Below are 25,640 nucleotides of genomic sequence, written 5' to 3'. Positions count from 1 at the left end.
TTTCTATTGAAAGGCACCGTACAGGGGAATCTGGTCACTCAAGACCACAGGTAATCAATTTATCTGATGCAGCCTTGACTGAGACACAAACAGAGGTACTGAGCTTAGGTTTGAACTTTGTCCCGGTAACTAAATTTGATCTTTTCACAGCAGTAAAAGACCTCAACTTATTCACACGGAACTTGATTTAAAAAAAAAAATCTTTCATAAGGAGGGAGAGGATATAGCCGCGTTTATTGATGAAGAACAGGGAGCTACCGAAGTCATTATTGCCGAGATCTAAGAACTTTCCATCTACTTCACTCTATCCTAATATAGACATTTTTGTCAAATTAGTGACAGAAGACCTGAAGGGTATCTCGGCGAAGATTCATAATAATAACTTAAACAAACAACAATGGATCGCAGTTAAACAATTGAGTAAAATGAAAAACTTGATTATTAAACCCTCTGATAAAGGAGGTAATGTTGTCATCTGGCCAGTAAATCTATATGACAGAGAGGCATATCGTCAACTACGTGATTCTAAATGCTATAAGAAGCTAACTTTCAACCCACTAATCCCCTTTCAGGTTGAACTTGGCAAGATACTTCAGGTAGCTTACGATAAGGGTATAATCAACCAATAAGAATTAAGATGCCTGTACGTTGAGAACCCAAGAGTGTCCACTTTCTATATGTCACCAAAGGTGCACAAAAATGAAAAGGTTCCTCCTGGCTGACCAATTGTCTCAGGTACTAACAATATGTGTGAACCCATATGTAAACTGGTGGATTATGTCCTGAGACCTGTGGTTGAAAATCTTCCCTCCTATTTGAAGGATACGTAAAGTAAATGGCTTACAACTTGATGAGGACGTTATGATTGTGACCTGTGACGTAGAATCACTCTACACTTCAATCCGACATGATGATGGAATGCAGGCGGTCACCCACTTTCTGTCCATGTCCAATGTGAATGGTGAGTATGGATTATTCATATTGGAAATTTCAGATTTCGCCTTACATCATAATTTTTTCACTTTTAAAGGGTCCTACTACCTACAGCTCGAGGGGACTGCGATGGGGGCGGCCTGCGCACCCGCCTACGCATATTTCTTCCTGGGGCTGTGGGAAAGGAGGATCTTTCTAACCAAACCTGTCAGTCTAATTGACAAGGTACATTCATGGAGCCGTTATATTGATGATGTACTCATGATTTGGCAGGGTATGTTAGACGATCTACAAGCATTCATGACGGCTTTGAACAATACCAAGAGATAAGACCGGCACTCACTGAATAGCAATTCTTCTTCTTTATTAGTCACATAGGGTACAATTGTGACACGTTTTGGCTCTAATGATGAGACTTTGAGAAAGGCTCATCATTAGAGCAGAAACGCGTCACAATTGTACCCTATGTGACTAATAAAGAAGAAGAATTGCTATTCAGTGAGTGCCGGTCTTATCTCTTGGTATGCGTATGGGAAGTCGACCCCTGACACGTGCACCACGCCACTGAGAACAACGGAGTGCCGTCTGTGTTTGCTTTGGACTGGCTTTCAACAATAATGATTTGAACATCCACCTCACATATAAGGTTGGACAAAACAATATGGACTTCCTGAACGTACTACTACAAGTGGACAATGATGGATATATTTATACGGATCTATACCGAAAACCAACACAAGTTAATAGCCTTTTACATGCCAGATCATCACATCCAAAGAAATTAGTTGACAGCATCCCCACAGGCCAATTTCTACGGCTAAGAAGAATATGCTCTCGGGACAGCGAGTTTGAGGTACGAGCAAAGGAATTGCAAAACAGATTCAAAGAAAGAGGATACAGTGAACCCACGCTAAGAAGAGGATATCTACGGTCATATTGAAGTATCGTCAGTTGTAAACAAATATTGTAATATTTTACTTATGGATCATACTCTAAGGAAACTTATCTTATGTTCTATGAATATGAATATACAGTGGATATAAAAAGTCTACACACCCCTGTTAAAATGTCAGGTTTCTGTGATGTAAAAAAATGAGACAAAGATAAATCATTTCAGAACTTTTTCCACCTTTAATGTGACCTATAAACTGTACAACTCAACTGAAAAACAAACTGAAAGCTTTTAGGTGGAGGGAAGAAAACAGAAAAAACTAAAATAATGTTCCTGTTACTGCCACTGCTGCTAACCCCCCTCCTCACTCTCTTATGGGGCCACTATACTCACTGTTACCCTCCTCACTCTCTTATGGGGCCACTATACTCACTGTTACCGCCACCCTCCTCACTCTGTTATGGGGCCACTATTCTCACTGTTACCGCCACCCTCCTCACTCTGTTATGGGGCCACTATTCTCACCGTTACCCCCCACCCTCTGTTATGGGGCCACTATTCTCACCGTTACCCCCCACCCTCCTCACTCTGTTATGGGGCCACTATTCTCACCGTTACCCCCCACCCTCTGTTATGGGGCCACTATTCTCACTGTTACCGCCACCCTCCTCACTCTGTTATGGGGCCACTATTCTCACTGTTGTGTTCACATCATTGTTCATTTTTCTGTTCTGATCCGACAGAAGAACAATAAAGAACTAATCAAATTTCTTAGCAAACTTCGGCGAATCTCTATCACTAAGCGATTCTTCTTGAATATGGATGCATCCTCTGTGGGAGTCAGCTGTCCTTACTCAGAAAGGTTCCTTCTGTAAGATGCCGTCTTTTTCTCTACGTCCTGGTCCTCAGCAAAACAGAATTACTCCATGGGGACAGAGAACTGCTCGCTATCAGGTTGGTGATACCTCCTGAAGCATATCTGTCATCTTGCGGTCATCTACACTGACCATAAAATTGTCTCATCATCTCAGTCCTCGTCAGTCCTGGTGGTCAATGTTCTTTGCCCAATTTAATTTTGTCTTACACTTCTTAACTGCCAATAAGAATAGCAAGGCATATGCCCTCTCCCATACTTTCTACTCTGCTGACCACATGGAGAAGCCCCTGCACATTACTGACCCTGCCCAAATCGTCTCATTGGGGCCTGTCTTAGTTAAAAACATTCTTCTGGGTTAGACATATAGTCCTGTAGCCAGTAGAGGACAGATCCTTTGCTGTGGGCATAGTTCTTCACTGGTGGGACCTTCTGGTGTTCGTAAAACCTCATTTCCAGATACTATTGGTGACCTTCCCAGGACATCCAAGATTTTGTCAACTTCTGTGTCACATTCCCAGAATAAATCATCTAGGCAGAGGCCTGTGCGTCTACTCTTTAAATTGCCTACACTCCATGGCTGCAAATTCTGATGGACTTTATCACAGAACTTTCACTGTCCTTGGGATCATGATTATATGGGTGGTAAAGGACTGCTTTTCTAAGATGGCACGTCTTTTCTCCTGACCAGTCTTATGCCTCACTTAAACGCCAGTCATCAGTGATTGTGAGCCAAAACCAAGATCGGAGCCTCCACAGACATTAGATATAGGGGAGAGTTCTGCTCCTGTTCTGGGTTTGGCTCAAAATCACTGACGTGTGAATGAGGCATTACTTATGCAGCTCAGCTGGCCAAACTGTTCATGAAGCACATGTTCTGGCTGCACCACCTGCCTCAATACACTGTCTTAGAGGAGGGCAATTTACTCCTAGATTTTGGAAAACTCTCTGCAGTTTGTGGAACATTAAATTGGACTTTTCTTCTGCCTACCAACACCAGTATAATGGCGGGGTGGAGCAAGCTAATCAGGCTCTGGAATACTCTTCAACCCTAACCCCCCATCCCTGATATACCAGCTGCAGACACCACTTTCCACAGTTTCCTTCCTTCAGATTTGACCAAAGACTTATGGGGAGATTAATCAAAACTGGTATAAAGGAAAACTGGCTTTGTTTCCCATTGCAACCAGATTCAATTTTTCATTTTTCAGAGCTCAGTTGGAAAATATAAGGATTCTGATAGGTTGAAGTCCTTTACACCTGTTTTGATATATCTTCCCCCTAAGCCTTCCCTTGCTAAAGTTATGATGGGGACAAGCGGGAATAACATTTCCCCTTTCCTCTGTGGTCATCTATAGTACCATGGGGAGAGAAGAACGTATGCCACTGCTCTTCCTGTAGAACATGACCCACCTTTCCCCCTCCATACTGGCTAAGGTGAGAGAGGCCGAAGAGGGAACTACTTTTACTTTCTGTATCTCAGGCTGTATAGCAGCTAAATATGCAATTTTTTTAAAAGGGAATGTGTCATCTGTATCATGCTGCCCTGTCTGATGGCCATAGAACCTGGTGATAAAGATCCTAATTGGGTCAAAACAAGTATACCAGGGGTTCTTTCGTTTTTTAAATCCCTACTGAGCAGTTCCAATGTGAGCCTAATGCTGAAGTCTGCTCGATACAGGACTCCGATACTCATGAGCAGCCGGCTCTCTGCCCCTGCTCACTGCTCATTGTCAGCTTTCCTCCTTTTCGCAGTATATGGAACTACTACAGTGGGTGCACAGGAAAGTGATGAAGGCAATTAAAAGGAATGTGTGGTTTGCATATCAAACATGTTTTCAAACAAGGTTTTTCAGTCTGAAAAAAGAGGGTTTAGGGGAGATGTCATCACAATGCATAAATCCATACGTGAACAGTACCGAGATCTGATTGTTATACAAAATTTGGAATCGGGAAGGACTTTTCCTCTACGGGCCCATTCACATGTTTTATGATGCAGCCGCATGGTGTCCACCTCCCATTTTCAGTGTGAGGCAGCGCTGCGGTGCGTGTGGCCAGTGGTTTAACCCCGCAACACGTCCCTTCTTGGCGCAGTGACCCGACAGATGCGGCTTTAAGCTGTGGCAGGTGTCCAGTTGCAGTTTAGCTCCATTCAGTGGGGCTAGACTGCGAGTGAGTCTCCAGCAGCCAAAGTGATCAAATGAGGCAAAAACCACTATGGATTTTAAGTGCCAAAATCTGCCCTGTGAACATACCCCAATATGGTCTTATTGGCAACCACCTTCTAAGAGTCTTTGACTTTCTCTGGATCAACAAAGTGGAGGGATTATAGGTCTGACCAAATGGACTTGTGACTTATCTTATCGGCCACTAGGGCTGAAACGATTCATCGATTTAATCGAGGCAGAAAAATCCTTGATGCAGTTTTTCTGCACTGGGAAACAAGGCATGGAGGGGTTGCTGATCTGATGGCACTGGGGGAGTGGGGGACATGGTGGACGGCATAGGAGGCACTAGGAAAGGAGGACATTTTTATAAAGCAATACGTTATTATAAGGGTTTTCCTATTAGATTACTTGATTAATCGTAAAAAATAATAGAATACGCGATTACTTAAATAATTGTTTACTGCAGCCCTATCGGCCATGTTAGTTTGAAACCAGGTATTTGAGCCACAGGCTGAAATTGCATATCTGTACATTTTTTACAATTTTTTTTGTTTAACCAGTTACTGCAAATTAAATTTTTTTTTGGGGGATTCTATCACATTTATCTTTATCTAGTGCTTTAATGAAGTTCAAATACTCAGATGTTCTCATGTAAAAAAAACAAAAACACAATACAATCTATGGGGTGTCCGTCCTTTTTTACAAGTTCAGTCTGGAGTCTCCTGCAGTGTGGGTGGACACAAGAATACAGTAAGAAGAGGCAATGTTCACGGGGAGAATTCAGCTTCACAAGGCTCTTCTTCTTTGTATCCACAATACTTTTCTTCCATAGATCCCGGTCACCGCTGACCTAAGGTAAATATGATTTGGGTGTCTAGCGGATCCAGGTTAATTCCACGCACACAAAACACCTTTCATATTAACTGTTTAATGTCTATGAATAAGTATAGAACATTTCGCCAAATTCTGAAAAAAATATGGTTTCTTCTATATGAATTCTATGAGGATTTCAAAATTAGATTTCTTTGAATTTTTTTTTTCCACATAGAGACATCAAAATGGCTTCTCTCTTTGGTGACTTCTTAGATGATGCCTAAGACTGGCTTTAGAGATAAAACATTTTCCACATTCTGAACATGAATACGGCCTTTCTCCTGTGTGAATTCTATGATGTTTAACAAGACTTGACTTGTCTGTAAAATATCTCCCACATTCTGAACATGAATACATCTTCTCTCCTTTGTGACTTTTCTCATGTATAACCAGATTTAATTTATTTGTAAAACATTTCCCACATTCTGAACATGAAAATGGCTTTTCTCCTGTGTGAATTCTCTCATGTCTAACAAGATGTGATTTCTGCATAAAACATCTCCCACATTCAGAACATGTGTATGGCTTCTCTCCTGTGTGAATTCTCTGATGTGTAGAATGACTAGATTTATCAGAAAAACGTTTTCCACATTCTGAACATGAATACGGCTTCTCTCCCGTGTGAATTCTCTCATGTATAACAAGATGTGATTTATTTGTAAAACGTTTCTCACATACTAAACATGAATATGGCCTCTCTCCTGTGTGAATTCTCTCATGTATAACAAGATGTGATTTATCTGCAAAACCTTTCCCACATTCTGAGCATGAATACGGCTTCTGCCTTGTGTGAGTTCTCCCATGTGTAACAAGACTTGATTTGTCTGTAAAACATTTCCCACATTCTGAACATGAATATGGCCTCTCTCCTGTGTGAATTCTCTTGTGTTTATCAAGACCCGTTTTACGGGTAAAGGATTTCCCACATTCTGAACATGAATAAGGCTTCTCCCCTGTGTGACTTCTTCTGTGTAAAGAAAGACCTGAGCTGTATGGAAACAGTTTTCCACATTCCCCACACTGATACTTTCTGACCCCTTTCTGCCCGGTACTTGTGGTAATAAGCTGTGATTGGTCAGGAAAGGTTTCCTCATCATTAATAGGATTATATGATAGATCTGGACTGTGAAAGCCTGGGTGTACATTGAGGTTTTCTTCTGACGAGCTCTGCATGATATCTTCATCTTCTTCTTTATAATTTAGTGAGAAAATGAAGTTTCCCCCTGAGTCCCTCCTTGAATGTCCTGTAATTATTAAAACAGATTTTGCATTTAATTTAAGCCATTATAGATTAATTTTATACTACTGCACATAGACCCTTGCTGGTTTTTAAGCCAAATCTTGAAAGGGAGGAAATCTTGCAGGAAAAATTCTTCGGTTACCTTTTCTATTCCACAACATGTATCACTGATAACTACAGGATTCCGTTCTACGCTAATTATTACATAACTAATATATTATTACATAAACCTGGACCTGACAAAAATAAGAAATCTAAATCCAACATGACAGTGAGCTCTGTACAGTGTAATGGCCGCAGTCTACATGTAACATGGTAATGACATGAGACACAGCACGTCTCAGGCCGGAGTCATGGAGAGGACAGTGAGCTCTGTACAGTGTAATGGCCGCAGTCTACATGTAACATGGTAATGACATGAGACACGGCACATCTCAGGCCGGAGTCATGGAGAGGACAGTGAGCTCTGTACAGTGTAATGGCCGCAGTCTACATGTAACATGGTAATGACATGAGACACAGCACGTCTCAGGCCGGAGTCATGGAGAGGACAGTGAGCTCTGTACAGTGTAATGGCCGCAGTCTACATGTAACATGGTAATGACATGAGACACGGCACATCTCAGGCCGGAGTCATGGAGAGGACAGTGAGCTCTGTACAGTGTAATGGCCGCAGTCTAGTCTACATGTAACATGGTAATGACATGAGACATGGCACATCTCAGGCCGGAGTCATGGAGAGGACAGTGAGCTCTGTACAGTGTAATGGCCGCAGTCTACATGTAACACGGTAATGACATGAGACACGGCACATCTCAGGCCGGAGTCATGGAGAGGACAGTGAGCTCTGTACAGTGTAATGGCCGCAGTCTACATGTAACATGGTAATGACATGAGACACGGCACATCTCAGGCCGGAGTCATGGAGAGGACAGTGAGCTCTGTACAGTGCAATGGCCGCAGTCTACATGTAACATGGTAATGACATGAGACACGGCACATCTCAGGCCGGAGTCATGGAGAGGACAGTGAGCCCTGTACAGTGTAATGGCCGCAGTCTACATGTAACATGGTAATGACATGAGACACGGCACATCTCAGGCCGGAGTCATGGAGAGGACAGTGAGCTCTGTACAGTGTAATGGCCGCAGTCTACATGTAACATGGTAATGACATGAGACACGGCACATCTCAGGCCGGAGTCATGGAGAGGACAGTGAGCTCTGTACAGTGTAATAGCCGCAGTCTACATGTAACATGGTAATGACATGAGACACGGCACATCTCAGGCCGGAGTCATGGAGAGGACAGTGAGCTCTGTACAGTGTAATGGCCGCTGTCTACATGTAACATGGTAATGACATGAGACACGGCACATCTCAGGCCGGAGTCATGGAGAGGACAGTGAGCTCTGTACAGTGTAATAGCCGCAGTCTACATGTAACATGGCAATGACATGAGACACGGCACGTTTCAGGCCGGAGTCATGGAGAGGACAGTGAGCTCTGTACAGTGTAATGGCCAGCAGTCTACATGTAACATGGTAATGACATGAGACACGGCACATCTCAGGCCGGAGTCATGGAGAGGACAGTGAGCTCTGTACAGTGTAATGGCCGCAGTCTACATGTAACATGGTAAGGACATGAGACACGGCACATCTCAGGCCGGAGTCATGGAGAGGACAGTGAGCTCTGTACAGTGTAATGGCCGCAGTCTACATGTAACACGGTAATGACATGAGACACGGCACATCTCAGGCCGGAGTCATGGAGAGGACAGTGAGCTCTGTACAGTGTAATGGCCGCAGTCTACATGTAACACGGTAATGACATGAGACACAGCACATCTCAGGCCGGAGTCATGGAGAGGACAGTGAGCTCTGTACAGTGTAATGGCCGCAGTCTACATGTAACATGGTAATGACATGAGACACGGCACATCTCAGGCCGGAGTCATGGAGAGGACAGTGAGCTCTGTACAGTGTAATAGCCGCAGTCTACATGTAACATGGCAATGACATGAGACACGGCACATCTCAGGCCGGAGTCATGGAGAGGACAGTGAGCTCTGTACAGTGTAATGGCCGCAGTCTACATGTAACACGGTAATGACATGAGACACGGCACATCTCAGGCCGGAGTCATGGAGAGGACAGTGAGCTCTGTACAGTGTAATGCCAGCAGTCTACATGTAACATGGTAATGACATGAGACACGGCACATCTCAGGCCGGAGTCATGGAGAGGACAGTGAGCTCTGTACAGTGTAATGGCCGCAGTCTACATGTAACATGGTAATGACATGAGACACGGCACATCTCAGGCCGGAGTCATGGAGAGGACAGTGAGCTCTGTACAGTGTAATGGCCGCAGTCTACATGTAACATGGTAATGACATGAGACACGGCACATCTCAGGCCGGAGTCATGGAGAGGACAGTGAGCTCTGTACAGTGTAATGGCCGCAGTCTACATGTAACATGGTAAGGACATGAGACACAGCACATCTCAGGCCGGAGTCATGGAGAGGACAGTGAGGGTGGGTGTAATAAAGGCTTCCAGTACTTTGTTGGATCCATTTCAGGCTGTTCTGTTTAGCACAAACACACATGGCACTGCCCACCAAGACCAAACCTCATCTAAGGCATGGTGGTGAGGAGATCACGGTTTGGGCTGGTGTGCTTCTGTAGATCCTGGACGCCTTGAGCTTATTGAGGAAATAATTAATTTTCACATGTATGAAAATATTTTACAGGAGAATGTGAGCGCAGCATTCATTACTTCAAGTTGATAAGAGACGTTCAGTGATGTATCAAGCATGGCCACACAATGAAGTGCTCATACGAAGAATAGAGAAAAGAAGCTTTGTCTTCTGGAATGGCAGGGCAGAGGAATGACCTAATCCTTATGGAGATCATGTGGCACAACAAGTGATGTGCACCCAAGGAATCCCAGAAACTCTAATGAACTGAAACACATTTGCAGAGAGAAATAGACCAAAGTTCCTCCTCACAGCATCATTTAATCCCTGGACAGGAGATCATAATTCACCATTATCCAGTCAGCCAGTGATCGGAGAAATGTTTGTCACACCAGCTTTAGATACCTACCTATGGTAAGTTTAGGGGCTCTCACAAATAGAGAGGTCTGTCTACTGGAAGCCCTTTATCTGAAACAGGTAAATCTTCAGCCACCGTTCCATGCCCAGTGTCTGTAAGTACCTTTTCATTTCTGAGGAAGGTTTGGCTGAAGGCTAACAGGACTATCTCCTGATTAATATTGGTGTAGAATTGATATTTTTGCTAGAATAAAGGCAAGGTCTTCAACTCTACCTCATCCTCATGAGATGAGGCTCCTTGGCGGACAAGGCCTTTAGCACACTGATCTGCATATCTGATATTATTGTCATAAAGAATGATGCTGTCTCTGATAGGCAGAGCAGGTCTGCTCCACATTAGTGGTTGAAGGTATGTTAACAGAGCTGGCTTAGGACCAGAGTTAAATCCCTGTTTAGAAAAGGATTGCCCAAACTTTTGATAAACGTTTTTGAATAGCCACAAGAAACAGTCTTATCAAGGTTTTCTTGAATGAGACTTACCAAGAAATGCCATGATGAGATCTGGATTCTGTTTACACCAAGACTTACCCTATTCTCAAATCTCTCCTGCAAGAATTGTAGGATTTATCCAGAAACTGGTTCTACTGCCCTTAGCCTTCTTTGATCAAACCATCTTCTGAATGAGGACATAGGATTTACCTACGGCAGCCAACAGTGTAGAGACTACCATATCTGATAAACCGATAATCCTTTTATTAAGGGCTCGACAACTTACATACTGGTGAGATGATCACAGTTAGATTCTTGGATAGTTGGCCGTTCTGGGACACCAGGTCTGGCTGAGCAAGAGCATCCAAAAAGATCTCCAATTTATGCTTAAGAGTAGGAAAACAATGTTCATCTTGAATGTTATGACAGAGACCTGGTCATCTCTGATCTTCATCAAGACATTCTAGTCCAGCAGTATAGGAGGAAACACAAGCCAACCAGAAATTCCATGCGATGGAGAAGGCATCTAGGGCACTGATGGCTAACCTCCGGCACTCCAGCTGTGGTGAAACTACGACTCCCAGCATGCTCCATTCATTTCTATCGAGTTCTGAGAACAGCCAAACAAGGGGGCATCTTGGGAGTAGTAGTTTTACCACAGCTGGAGTGCCGGAGGTTAGCCATCACAGATCTAGGGCATATGGTATGACATTATGATTGAGAAAAATGTCCTGACTATGGCATTGAATATCATTACCATAAGGTCTCTCTGGTAGCTCCATCTGGCCACTAGTTGAGCAAACAATTCATGATTGAACACTCCCGTGGAATTGGCTGAAAAGCGTGAGAGTTGTAGCTTGAGCATTCCATTGTCTGACCATTTTCCAGTCCATTATCGGTAGTGAGGACTACCCACCGGGTATGAGATGCTTGAGATCTATCAACCAGAGAAGCAACATATTGGTCTGATTCAGGGAGCCCTGTTTGTTCTCCCACTCCACAAGGTCCATTTGAAAAGACCCAACATGCATTTTGGACCACAAGATTGTATATATTGCTGCTGACATGAGGCCAAAAGCCTGTTGTGTATGTACACAAGGAATAGCACTATATCTGGCCAATATAGAACTTATATTCTGCATTTCTCCACTCTGCAGGGCTATATCTAATACAGATTTTGGATTTTCAGAGAGATTATCAGCTTGGGTAGACAGTATTTTACAGCTGTTGGTCCAGTGCATTTCTGGCTTCCTAAAAGATACGAGGGCAGTTCTCCAAGCCTTTCATTATTATCATTGGAAGCTGGACTATGCCTGGCTCACGGCTGACGTCACCTCGCTGTATAGTGTCATTCCTCACGATCTAGCCATTGTTTCATTGCAATGGTTCCTCCGAATTTATGCCGATTTCTCCCCCACTTTTCAGGACTTCATTTGTCAAGTAGTTATGTTTCAGCTGCAACATAATTTCTTTATGTTTGATCACCGCTTTTTTTTCCAACTAACAGGAGTTTCCATAGGAGCAAGATTCTCCGCTTCTCTTGCCAACATCTATATGGCTCGGTGGGAGCACCATCATCTGTTTTTTCACATTCAAACCCTTGGGGGGCCTCCTTGGAGTGATATGGTCGCTACATCGACTACATGCTGTTTGTTTGGTCGGGCGGTGTGGCGGCTGTGCCTCTCCTGGGAGATTTCCTCAATGATAATACATGTGGTCTGAAATTTACTTTACATCATGATGCCTCCACCATTCCATGACCTTCTTTGTTTGGCAATTGTGAGAACAATTTGTTAACCACTCATACTTATCGTATAGATACAGCGGGCAACACCATCCTGCATGCGACATCCTGTTATCCGCCACACGTGGTAAAAATATTCCCAAAGGGGAATTCATTCGCACCATACGGAATTGTTCTGCGAATCAGGCATGTCACATGGAATTGGATGCTGTTGCCAATTGGGATCGAAAATATTCTAGTGCTTTATTGCAGCAAACTAGGGAAAATATTGTCGATTAGATTTTTCCTCAAACTGTTCGACAAAAATTCTACTCCGGTTTCTGTCACCAACTACAGTCTTTCTTGTATTTGCCAGATTGTGACTAAGCATTTGTCAGTCCTGCACACCGATAGTCAATGGTCAAATATCATTGGTGAAGGTACTAAATGCATTGCACGTAGAGCGACTACCCTAGGCAACAGGGTGAGTCCCTCTATGTTCACAGAGGACTGTGTCACACAACCTACCTGGCTGAGATTTATTGGCAGCTTTAAGTGTGGTCACAAAATATCTACCTGCTGTACTTTCATGCAAGTTGGTGACCATGTTTGTTAAACTGCTTCCAATAAAACTATTTACATCAAACAATATATTAATTGTAATACTACGTTTGTAGTGTATTGCATAACTTGCACCCTGTGCTGTCTCCAATATATCGGCTGCACTTCTAATAGTTTAAAAACTAGAATCTGCAGACACGTTTCTGATAGATCACATGCTCTGACCAGAAACGTCTCTGCAGCGGTTCATGGAGGCAACACAAGGGGAATGAAAGTTCATGGCTTGGAAAGAGTTAATCCTCTGGTTAGAGGAGGTGACCATAGGAAAAAACTGTTGAACAGAGAATCGTACTGCATTTTTCGAATGGGTTCCTGCATTCCTAATGGTTTAAATCGCAGACACGATTTAATACTGCATTGTTAATCCTGCTCATTTTTCCTTTTGTAGTTATGGTTATATACCATTTGCTTCACAAAGGTCTTTTACTTGGCTTGATGTATTTTAGTCAATTCTTTGGTATGAAGGTGTGGCTTTGACCAACTATGGCCACCTGTTTGTTTTCAGCTGGCCATTATGTAGTCTCGGTTCACACTATCCTTTTCTGGTCATGAGTAAGGATCTATATTGTTAAGATCCAAAACGCTTAGACCTGGATGTTTATGGTTTTATTGCACTGAATAATTAAAAGATTCCACGTTATTTGGAAGCTGGACCCTTCTCTTTTTTAAAGGAGCCAATAGTATGTCTCATCTCTCATTAAAGAACCTAACTGTGAACTGAGGGTGAATGCCAGGGTCAGGAAGAAGTGACTGTTATGGGGAAGAAAGACATACTTCTGTAATAAGATATATGTACACAAGGAATAGCACTATATCTGGCCAATATAGAACTTCTATTCTGCATTTCTCCACTCTGCAGGGCTATATCTAATATTCAGTTGTCCCTGATCTAGTGAGGGGAGACTAGCTGCTATAAGGTCTCCCATACACAGCACACAGAAGAGATCTGCTCCCAAAACCTCTGTAGAACACCCTCAGAAGCAACATGATGGACAAATTGCAGAAGTACTGAGCACTGTAGCAGTGAATCCAGCACTGGCGTGACATAAAGTTCCTTAAGTAAGCATCAGCGAAGGTGTGTCTATTTCTCTCTCTGCCCCCCCTCTCTCCCAATAGAGAGAAGGAGCCAATAGTAGGTCTCATCTCTCATTAAAGAACTTAACTGTGAACTGAGGGTGAATGCCAGGGTCAGGAAGAGAGGAAGAAGTGACGAAGTTATGGGGAAGAAAGACATACTTCTGTAATAAGATATATTACAAAGTATTTTGGTCTTAACCTCCTAACAGTTGTGCCAGAGTGCTCCCGCAGCAGGGGGAGGACTGCTTTAGCTGATCATATCTCTGGACTGGTAACAGCTAGAGATATGGGCTTTGCTGGCATTTCAAGCTTTCAAACAATACCAGAAATCGGGACGGCAGTGAATACAGCTAAAAGTAAACGCAGATTTTACTGTGTTTATTCCCGACTTGATTTCTAACTGTGATATCTCCTGCTGATGTTGTGCTAATGCTGCGATTCTGGTCTTTTGTGGAAGTTTGGACTGCTAGCTTTCAAACGAGACCAGGCCCATATCTCTAGCTGCTACTTATCCATAATTATTAGCAGCTAAAACAACCCCACCACCACTACATTGATTTATAGACCTTGTTTTTTTGTGGGATGAGTTGTTGTTTTTTTTACATAATTTAACATGAATATAATAACCTGGTTTGTTGTGATTCGGGGAATACCAAGTATATGCAGGTTTTATAATGTTTTTTGGGGGTCATTTCCCAAAAATGTAGAAATTGTGTTTGTTGTAGGTGACAGCCTTCCCTACAGGATTTCACATACACATAGGTGGAGCCTCACCTTAAGGAACCTCCCAATCCACTTCCTTTATTCATTATTCCATACCTGTGATCACATCTCCTGGAATGTCCTCCTCCACCTCACTCTTACACGGGGGATCGCCCATCATCCGCTCTTCTTCATCCTCCACTTTAACAATAGTCAGATCTATTCCCTGATTTGTCACCTGTAACAATTCAGGACAATACAGCAGACAGGTGGGAAATATAACAGATCCACATAAGAGACCCCCACAATCTATGACCCCGATATGACTGCAGGACCCCCCTATATAGATGTGTATAGGGCTCAGCTCCATCTACCTGAGGGTTCTCTGGGAGCTTCTCCTCTGGACAGTCCTGGGAATACAGAGGACGGGGACATCTCTCAGGGGGATTTCCTTCTATGAGTCCATCTGTAGGAAACACACAGAGACAGGAGAGATTATTACATGTGATGATGAGATGATGGGAGTAGTATCCAGGTGACCCATGACAGCTCTCCTCCTTACACTGTTGATCGCCCCATACATTTGTCTCCTCTTCCGATTCATCAAAAACCACAACCTTAATATCCATCAGATTTTCAGCCTAAAATAAAAAATAAAAATTTTAAATGGTCTTTGGTTCAATCCCTTTCTGGTCAGATTCTGGGGAGACTTTATCTCCATCTACCTGATGGTTCTCTGGGAGCTTCTCCTCTGGACAGTCCTGGGAATACAGAGGACAGGGACATCTCTCTTGGTGATTTCTCCTCCTGAATCCATCTGTGGAGACATAAGAACAGTGTGACTGAATACATGGCCTCCTGTAGCTCTGTCTACAGATCGGACACTTCTAGTCGAGACAAAAGGATTGAGGACCCTGCTCACAAGATCTCATAATCTATGAGGAGATAGAGGTGACACAAGCCGAGCGAGGACCTGGCTCACAAGAGCTTACAACTGTGATAGAAAGAGTGTCCCTGATGTACCAGGAAAACTTACCGTGTCTCATACATCTCCTGCAAGAGTAGATTAGTCCAGAATATGCCAGTCTCTAGTAGAGGGGGCTAATGGGTAGCAGATAAGCATATAAGGGGCTGACCTCTGGCTTATTCACGCAATGAAAGTATTGACACATCACGAAAATATTCATATGTAGCTAAATTATGTGCACATTAAATTAACTGAGGTTTCATGAGGAATGCCAAACTTCTGCTGCACTATGATGTGTATAAGGAAGACTGGATACTTTCTGCAGGTTTTCATAAAATAAACAGGTCACGAGTTGTTTGGACAGAGAAGATATTGAGCTCGGACCCATATGTAACTCTTTGTGTCCAGTCTCTTGTCTCGGTAAAGTGATCACTCTGTATCTCTGCCGAACACCAGACGAAAGAAAGTTGTAGTATTGTAAGTCCGTGAGGCATCGATTACTCAGATCTACCGCTGGTGATCGGGGGCACCTACACATGGAAACTCGCTTCTAAAAGTGGTTTGAGTCTTATGTCTGTGAAGGTTCTCATTTATCCAGGTCATGGTATATCTGTAAAGAATAAATCAAAGCAACTGGACGTACTGTAGATTTCTTGAAAACTTTTCACTCGTTCTTCCAATGAGCTTTCTCAATTCTGAGTGACTGTACAAAAATTCTGGGAATAAATATGTAACTGAATCAACATCTGGTAATTATAACCAGCATTGGGTCAAAGGTGTTTATTCCATTATCCTAATTGGAGTCAGTAGGTGATAAAGACTTCCCAGAAAAAGGTGTCAAGACAGCATTGTATGTGGTTTACAATAGATGTCTAACCCCCCACCTCTATTTAAGCTTGGCTTCTCCATTTTTACGTAGATGGCCTCCTTCACGCCTCGTTTGTACCAATCGGCCTCCTTATCCAAAACACGTACTTTGACTGTCTTCAAAGGTGTGACCTGTTCCTTTTAGATGTAAGTACACGGCTGAATCTTGACCAGAGGTTTTGGCTCTTCTATGCTGGGCCATACGCTGATGTAGTTGTCGTTTTGTTTCGCCGATATACAGTTCTGAGCATTCCTCATTGCACTGAACTGCGTACACAATGTTGTCCATCTTGTGTTTAGGCGTTGGGTCTTTGGGGTGAACCAGTTGTTGCCTCAGTGTGTTGCTGGGTTTAAAGCAAACAGGAATGTGATGTTTATTAAACATCCTTTTGAGTTTCTCAGACACCCCAGCTACATATGGGATAACCATATTCTTGCGTCTGTCATGCTTCTCGCCCTCACTGGTAGTCTTGGTGCTCTTTCTTCTCCTTCCTTCTGTTTTGACAAAGGCCCAAACTGGATACCCACAAGTTTTAAGTGCCCCTCTAAGGTGTTTGCGTTCCTTCGCCTTGGCCTCTGTGCTGGTGGGGATTTTCTCTGCCCGGTGGTGTAGAGTCTGGATGACTCCCAGTTTGTGGTCTAGAGGATGGTGGGAATCAAATAGCAGGTACTGGTCTGTGTGTGTTGGTTTTCGATAGACCTCTATTCCCAGCTTCCTTCCCTCTTCCACTGTTATAAGACAGTCCAGAAATGCCAGTTTGTTGTTCTGCATATCTTCCCGCGTGAAATTGATGTTATAATCCACTGAGTTGATGTGGTCGGTGAAAGCCTGTAACTCTTGTTTATGAATTTTAACCCAAGTGTCATCCACATATCTGAACCAATGACTCGGTGTAATTCCCTTGAAAGTGGTCAGGGCTTTCCTTTCTACTTCCTCCATATACATATACAGGTTCGCTACAATAGGCGAGACTGGCGATCCCATAGCACAGCCATGTTTTTGTTTGACCCAATTCTGGGTATAATTACCAGATGTTGATTTAGTTACATATTTATTCGCAGAATTTTTGTACAGTCACTCAGAATTGAGAAAGCTAGTTGGAAGAACGAGTGAAACGTTTTCAAGAAATCTACAGTACGTCCAGTTGCCTTGATTTATTCTTAAAGAGGACCTTTCACCTAAAAAAAAAATGTAAACTAAGACCATAGCTTTACTTACATGCCCCCATGAAGTGTTGATCGTTTTTTCTTTTTTCAAACTGTGCCCCCGTTTGTCCGCTATGCCCCCCCGGAATAATTCCCGCCGTCTATGCTAATGAGCCAGCCTCAAATGGGCTGGCTTTAAAAGTTCTCCTCGGCGTGCCTTCTCTCTTCTCCCTGGCACGGAGCGCATCCAATCAGCGCGCTCCGCTCTTAGCCGGATAGACGAAATCGCTCCAGTTCTCTGAAGTCTCGCGAGAACTGGAGCGTCTTCTCCCTGGCTAAGAGCGGAGCGCGCTGATTGGATGCGCTCCGTGCCAGGGAGAAGAGAGAAGGCACGCCGAGGAGAACTTTTAAAGCCAGCCCATTTGAGGCTGGCTCATTAGCATAGACGGCGGGAATTATTCCGGGGGGGCATAGCGGACAAACGGGGGCACAGTTTGAAAAAAGAAAAAACGATCAACACTTCATGGGGGCATGTAAGTAAAGCTATGGTCTTAGTTTACATTTTTTTTTTAGGTGAAAGGTCCTCTTTAACAGATATGTTTGAGTCTTATGCTATTTCCATAATTGCTTATCCCTGTGCAGATTTGGGGGTAAGACTGTCAATGAACCCTTTTATTTGTGTGTGTTACCGGGGAAATGACGCTATTTTTTTTTCACTCAGGAAGTGGGCTACTGTACGGAGGGGTCTGCGCTGGTCATCAATGGGTTCTGTTTGCTGTTTTCCTGGTATTCTGGATATTGAGAAACATGAGGAAAGGACAGTCACCCAGCTAGAGAGCTAGACTATAGAAACAGAGTCTGGGTACTCGATTACTCCAGTAACTGAGGTGGGGACGCAGCTGGTTTGTCAGGGACTTAGCTGAAAAAGGTGTCACTATAGGTAATGGACAAAGGCATGGTCCCAGGGGCAGCTGGAGACCAGGTCTCCAGGAGTTGTGGGTGGCCCATCAAGGATTTTGAGAAAATGTTCAGGAGGGTCGGTATGTCAAAGAGACTGGGTGTTTGGACAGAGAGAAGAAGTGGTCAGATTTTAAGACAGAAAGCATTTGCAACCAATTGACTGACCAAGCAAAGTAGTGGTTTAAAGTGTCTCAGGAAGGTGAGCTAGGAGGCTGCAAAGAGATAATCGATGGGAAGACGCATGTGTACATCTTCTATGGTGAAGTTGGCGCCAAGTCCCCTCTGTACCCAGAGAGTTCTAGTGCACTAAAGATTTAGGAAGAACGAGTAACAACCCTGAAACCCAACCAAACAGGTTAAAAATTCACAAGACCTGGCTTCCAGATTGCTAGTGTCTGATGCTTGCCCCATCAACTTCTCAGGTGCAAATATTCTCAATACTTTGAGATGGGGTGAAGCCATCGTTGACTGCCCCTACCCCCATTACTGCCTGCACATTCCTTGGGGAAGATCTTCATCAAGTTCCAGATCCTCTATGGGCCGTAAAACAGTGGAATGCAAGAGTGTGGTCACAATTACTGAGAACAGTTACAGGGGTTCTCTCACTTTAGTAAATGGCATTTATCACATAGACAAAGTGAATACAAGGCATTACGGGCTGTATTACACCACAGATTATCTGACAAATATCTGTCCAATCACACAATAGATCTGTGTGTAATTGGCCAATGATTGGACAGAAAGTCTGTCAGATAATCTGCTGGTGGAATACAGCCCTTTCTAATGTATTGTTAGTCTCCATATTGCCTTCTTTGCTGGCTTGATTCATTTTTCCATCACATTATACACTGCTCGTTTCCATGGTTATGACCGCCCAGTAATACAGCAGCGGTGGTCGTGGTTGGACAGTATAGGAAAAAGCACCAGCTTATGTGAGCGCCTACAGTTCTAGCCAGAGAAGCCTGTGCTTTTTCCTATAGCATGCAAGCACGACCACCTCTGCTGGATTACAGGGTGGTCGTAACCATGGAAATGAGCAGTGTATAATGTGATGGAAAGCTCCACTGGGGATAAAAGGACTGTTCTCCACCTTGTGTACTGGATTTCCCTTTAAGCCCAGTAACTGGTGCATGAATACCAGTGTGTCCGCTCCTCTGGCAGGCTGGACCTACCCTTCCTGGTGGAAAGCTAATTTACCACAGAGAGCTAACAAAAAGTTTCCGCAGTATGAAGATGTGGAAGAGAGTGACCAACTCTAGAGTCAGAGTGGGGGGCATAGAGCTTCCAGTGAATGCTCGCTTTCCTCGTGCCCCTTGCTGTGGAGATAGTGCTGCAGTCCAGTATAGATGTTTGAAGAGGACCTTCCATGGTCTCCAGTGGTTGTACAATATTTTGTTTTGCTCAGGAGATATTAATCTATGTAACAAGACGGGGGCCCTTATGGACCAGGAGAAGACCCAGGAGATCAGTCACTACTCATTCTTGTAGCACCACAGCCCGGTGGGAGAGATCACCGATGAAGCTTCACTGCAGCTGATCAGCTTTGCAGCAGAACTGTCATTGGTATGAATTACCCCAAGATATTTATATAGTTTGTGGTCATTTCACATACAAAAGTGCCTTGCAAAAGTATTCCCTCCCAATGACTTTTTTCCTACTTTGGTGCCTCACAACACGGAATTAACATGGTTTGTTTGAGGATTTGCATTGTTATTTACAGAACATGCCCACAACTTTGAAGATGCTTTTTTTTTTTTTTTTATTGTGAAGCAAACAATAAATAGGACAAAATAACAGAAAATGAAGATTACTCTTATCGGTAATTGGATTTTCCTGAACCCCCGACAGCACCACGAGAGAGATGATCCGCCCCCAAAGACAGGAAACCTGAGGTACAAAAAGGCGGAGACTCCCCTCCAACTTCAGTATGTCCTTTCCAAGGATTTGAGGAACTCCGCCCCGTAAGGTTAGTATCACATAAATATCTATATACACTTTATTTTTTTACTGCAACACCCGTGAATAATCATCCAGCACCAAAAAGAGGGAAGGGAAAAATATGGGTGCTGTCGTGGGATCAGGAAAATCCATTTACCGGTAAGAGTAAGCTTTATTTTTCCCCTCACCCACAACAGCACCACGAGAGAGAGAACAAAGGAACTCTTAGGGTGGGATAACAGCAGAAAGCATGTTAGAACTGAAGGATAAATCGGAAGGAGAATTTAACTGTAAGCGATAGTGATTAAAGAAGGTAGAAGGCGAAGACCAGACCGCTGCTTGGCAAATATCTTCAATAGTAACAGCAGCTTTTGCCACCCAAGAGGTAGAGATAGCCCTGGTAGAATGTGGTCGAAGGCCTTGTGGATGCTCCCTTCCTGAAGACGAATAGGCCAGGGATACCGCGGAAGTAATCTACCTTGCCAGAGTTTTTTGTTAGAAGCTTGTTGTCCCTTATTCCTTCCCTGAAAAAGAATAAACGATGAGAAGGACTTCCTCCAATCTTTAGTTTTAGTTAATGAATCAAACATCTCTGGACATCAAAGCAATGGAAAGCCTTTTCCTTTCCTGATGTTGGATTCTGAAAGAAAGATGGAAGAATGATCTCCTGAGACTTATGAAACCTGGTGGCCACTTTCGGAATAAATGCAGGGTCAGGTCTGATAACTACCCTATCATCTAGAATGGTAGTATAAGGAGCATTTATAGAGATCGCCTGGAGCTCACTAATTCTACGAGCTGACGTAAAAGCTACTAAGAGACACAGTTTAAGAGACAAACTTAATTGGAATCTGTTCAATAGGCTCAATGGGATGAATAGTAAGGGCCTCTAGAACTACAGTCAGGTCCATAAATATTGGGACCGACACAATTGTAACATTTTTGGCTCTATACACCACCACAATGGATTTGAAATGAAACAAATAAGATGTGCTTTACCTGCAGACTGTCAGCTTTACCTGCAGACTGTCAGCTTTACCTGCAGACTGTCAGCTTTACCTGCAGACTGTCAGCTCTACCTGCAGACTGTCAGCTTTACCTGCAGACTGTCAGCTTTAATTTGAAGGTATTTACATCCAAATCAGGTGAACGGTGCAGGAATTACAGCAGTTTGCATCTGTGCCTCCCACTTGTTAAGGGACCAAAAGTAATGGGACAGAATAATAATCAGAAATCAAACTGTCACTTTTTAATACTTTGTTGAAAATCCTTTACAGTAAATTACAGCCTGAAGTCTGGAACACATAGACATCACCAGACGCTGGGTTTCATCCCTGGTGATGCTCTGCCAGGCCTCTACTGCAACTGTCTTCAGTTCCTGCTTGTTCTTGGGGCATTTTCCCTTCAGTTTGTCTTCAGCAAGTGAAATGCTCAATCGGATTCAGGTCCGGGGATTGACTCGGCCATTGCAGAACATTCCACTTCTTTCCCTTAATAAACTCTTTGGTTGCTTTTGCAGTATGCTTTGGGTCATTGTCCATCTGCACTGTGAAGCGCCGTCCAATGAGTTCTGAAGCATTTGGCTGAATATGAGCAGATATATTGCCCGAAACCCTTCAGAATTCCTCCTGCTGCTTTTGTCAGCAGTCACATCATCAATAAATACAAGAGAAGCAGTTCCATTGGCAGCCATACATGCCCACGCCATGACACTACCACCACCATGCTTCACTGATGAGGTGGTATGCTTAGGATCATGAGCAGTTCCTTTCCTTCGCCATACTCTTCTCTTCCCATCACTCTGGTACAAGTTGTTCCAGAACTGTGAAGGCTTTTTTAGATGTCGTTTGGCAAACTCTAATCTGGCCTTCCTGTTTTTGAGGCTCACTAATGGTTTCCATCTTGTTGTGAACCTTCTGTATTCACTCTGGTAAAGTCTTTTCTTGATTGTTGACTTTGATACACATACACCTACCTCCTGGAGAGTGTTCTTGATCTGGCCAACTGTTGTGAAGGGTGTTTTCTTCACCAGAGAAAGAATTCTTCGCTCATCCACCACAGTTGTTTTCCGTTGCCTTCCAGGAATTTTGCTGTTGCTGAGCTCACCGGTGTCTTCCTTCTTTTTAAGAATGCTCCAAACAGTTGTTTTGGCCAGGCCTAATGTTTTTGCTATCTCTCTGATGGGTCTGTGGTGTTTTTCAGCCTAATGATGGCTTCACTGATAGTGACAGCTCTTTGGATCTCATCTTGAGAGTTGACAGGAACAGATTCCAAATGCAAATAGCAGACGTGAAATGACCTCTGGACCTTTTATCTGCTCATTGTAATTGGGATAATGAGAGAATAACACACACCGGGCCATGGAACAGCTGAGAAGCCAATTGTCCCAATACTTTTGGTCCCTTAACAAGTGGGAGGCACAGATGCAAACTGTTGTAATTCCTGCACCGTTCCCCTGATTTGGATGTAAATCCCCTCAAATTAAAGCTGACAGTCTGCAGGTTAAGCTGACAGTCTGCAGGTAAAGCTGACAGTCTGAAGGTTAAGCACATCTTGTCCGCTTCATTTCACATCCATTGTGGTGGTGTATAGAGCAAAATATTTAACAATTGTGTTGATGTCCCAATATTTATGGACCTGGCTGTATATTTAAGTTACAAGAGGCTACCCTTGGGGACACAGTCAGAGCTGATTTGGAGACAGATTTAAAGAAACGTATGACCCAAGCATTTGTTGCAATCTGTTCATTAAAGAGGGCCTAGAGTGCTGAAACCTGTACCTTTAAGGTATTGGGGGATAATCCTATCTCCAATCCCTTCTGAAGAAATTCTAGAATTTTATTACCTGGAGCCGGACCTGGAAGGTCTCTAAATTGTAACCCTGCAAAGGACAATTTTTTCCAAGTTCTAGTATATATAGAGATTGTGACTTTTTTCCTACTTTTCAACAGGGTATTTATCAATTCATTAAAGCACCATCTTTTAGCTAAAAGCTGCCTTTCAAGTTCCATGCCGTCAGGGGAAGGCTGTCTACCTGAGGGTGAAACACTGGCCCCTGAGAAAGAAGGCCCCGGGTTGCAGGAAGAACCCGTAGATCCGTCACCGACGGCCTCTTGGGCAAAAATGGAGCTATTAAGATTATCCTCGCCTGATCTTCCCTTATCTTTTTCAGAACTCGAGAAATCAATGGAAAGGGAGGAAAGGCATAAGCTAGTGGAAAGTTCCACCTATGGAGAAAAGCATCTAGACCACAGACACGGGGATCCCTCCGGGGACAGGCAGAATTTTTTTTCTACCTTCATGTTCTGGACTGAAGCAAAAAGATCTATGCATGGAAAACCCCAGCTGTCTACTATCTGTCCAAAACTTTTCGGATCCAGGCTCCATTCCCCCTGGGAAATTATATGACGCCTCAAAAAAATCTGCCTGGATATTCTCCTTTTCCTTTATGTGGACTGCTGAGATTGACTTGCAGTACTGTTCCACTATCTTAATAATTGAGCTGAGCATTGACATCAGACTTTGGCTTCTGGTAACCCCCTCCCCGTTTGTTTATATTGGATACCACAGTTCTGTTATCCCTGCCTATGATTAATGGAAGTACTTTTAGAATTGCAAACTTTACCGCCATCAACTGTTTCATATTGGAGGATGCCAACTTCAGGCTTCCTTTCCATAGCCCCTGAAAAGATAGATCTTGAAAGTGGCCACCCCAGCCCCAAGGGCTTGCGTTGGTCGTTAGGCATACTAAATTGTTCCTTATCCATGGAATTCCCTGACTTAAATTGTCTATATTTAACCACCACTCCAGTTTGAGTAAGGTCTGGGCCGAAACCTCTATCTTTAATTCTAAGGGTTGCCTCTCTTTTTGCCAAGCTGTTAATATTTCCCACTGAAGATCTCTTGAGTGAAACTGGGCCCACATGACCACTGGAATACACAAAGTTAGGCTTCCCAGGATCGACATACCTTTTTGCAAGGACATTTTTGGATGATTGATCAAAGTCCGTATCTTTTTCCCTATGTTCAAGATTTTGTCCTCTGGCAACAAACACATCTGCGTTCTGGAATCTAGGATCAGACCTAGGAAATGCTGGCACTAAAGAGGGTTCAGCTTCGATTTTTCCTTGTTTAATATCCATTCCAAGTCCTCCAGGATCTTGATCACTTCCTGAACCGCTCTGCTGCAGGCATCCTTGGTCTCTGCTACAACCAGAAAATCGTCCAGGTATGGAATAAATAGTATGCCTTTCTCTCGAATGTGAGCAGACATCTCTGCCACTATCTTGGTAAATTCTCTAGACGCCATTGATAGCCCGAAGGAAAGGGCCTGGAACTGCATGTGATTGATGACCCCTTTTATCTCCAGTGCTACCCTTAAATATTGTTGATGTTCTTGACAAATAGGAACATGAAAGTAAGCGTCTTTTAAGTCCAGTACAGCCATGAAGCACCCTGGAAACAGATTTATTACTGACTTTATAGTTTCCATCGTGAATTTTTTTTAGCAGTAAGAATTGATTAAATTTTATATTTATGATGGTTCTGAAGGAACCATCAGGTTTTCTGACAAAAAAAAAGCAGAGTAGAAACCCTCTCCCTCCTGACCGCTTGGCACTGGTAGTAAAACATTTTTTTTCTCTCAGGGATAGAACTTTTGATATTATAGCATTTTCTTCTACTTGTGATGATTTTGTTACCATGAATCTCGACGGGGTAGGGAGCGAAACTCCAGTTTCAGGCCCTGACCCAATGTGTCTAAAATCCAGGGACTCCTGGAAATTAATGCCCATGCAGGAAGAATATTTTTTTGTCTCCCTCCTACACGGCATCTGGCGTCATTGCGGACCTGGTTTTTTATCATCTCTAACAGATCTGTCAAAGAAGAAGCCTCTTCACCCTTTTCTCTGGGACATAAAACTAGAGCCCTTGTCCGCTTTTTCTTCCTCTCTATTGCTGTGAAAGGGGCGACTCAATCTTCCTCCTGAAGAAAAGACACCTTGCACCGGAAACTTCTTCCAACAACTCATCCAGGGTTGACCCAAACAAATATTCCCCTTCACAGGGCACCGCACAAAGTCTCTTCTTAGATTGAAGGTCTCCGCTCCAATTT

At 43.4% G+C, this 25,640-nt stretch overlaps 1 protein-coding gene and 1 long non-coding RNA gene across 2 annotated transcripts in view; both read right to left on the bottom strand.

Moving 5' to 3' along the window:
• Positions 1-4,731: 4,731 nt before the first annotated feature.
• Positions 4,732-15,077, bottom strand: LOC122929018 (gastrula zinc finger protein XlCGF17.1-like). Its single transcript, XM_044282416.1, has 3 exons — positions 15,025-15,077; positions 14,768-14,888; positions 4,732-6,984 (listed from the first exon to the last, which is right to left on the bottom strand). Exons 2-3 carry the CDS (start codon positions 14,829-14,831, stop codon positions 5,921-5,923), a joined length of 1,128 nt encoding a protein of 375 aa, XP_044138351.1. The 5' UTR covers positions 14,832-14,888; positions 15,025-15,077; the 3' UTR covers positions 4,732-5,920.
• A 139-nt stretch (positions 15,078-15,216) lies between these two features.
• Positions 15,217-25,640, bottom strand: part of LOC122929017 — a 48,455-nt gene continuing 38,031 nt past the window's right edge. The window contains exons 2-3 of the long non-coding RNA XR_006387949.1: positions 15,376-15,467; positions 15,217-15,291 (exon numbers count right to left, since the gene is read on the bottom strand). This is a non-coding gene — a long non-coding RNA (uncharacterized LOC122929017). The remainder of the gene's footprint in view (positions 15,292-15,375; positions 15,468-25,640) is intronic.

Source organism: Bufo gargarizans, chromosome 2 (assembly GCF_014858855.1).
Source record: "Bufo gargarizans isolate SCDJY-AF-19 chromosome 2, ASM1485885v1, whole genome shotgun sequence".
In the NCBI taxonomy this organism is placed as follows: domain Eukaryota; kingdom Metazoa; phylum Chordata; class Amphibia; order Anura; family Bufonidae; genus Bufo; species Bufo gargarizans.
This window is presented reverse-complemented; position numbering and strand designations above follow the sequence as displayed.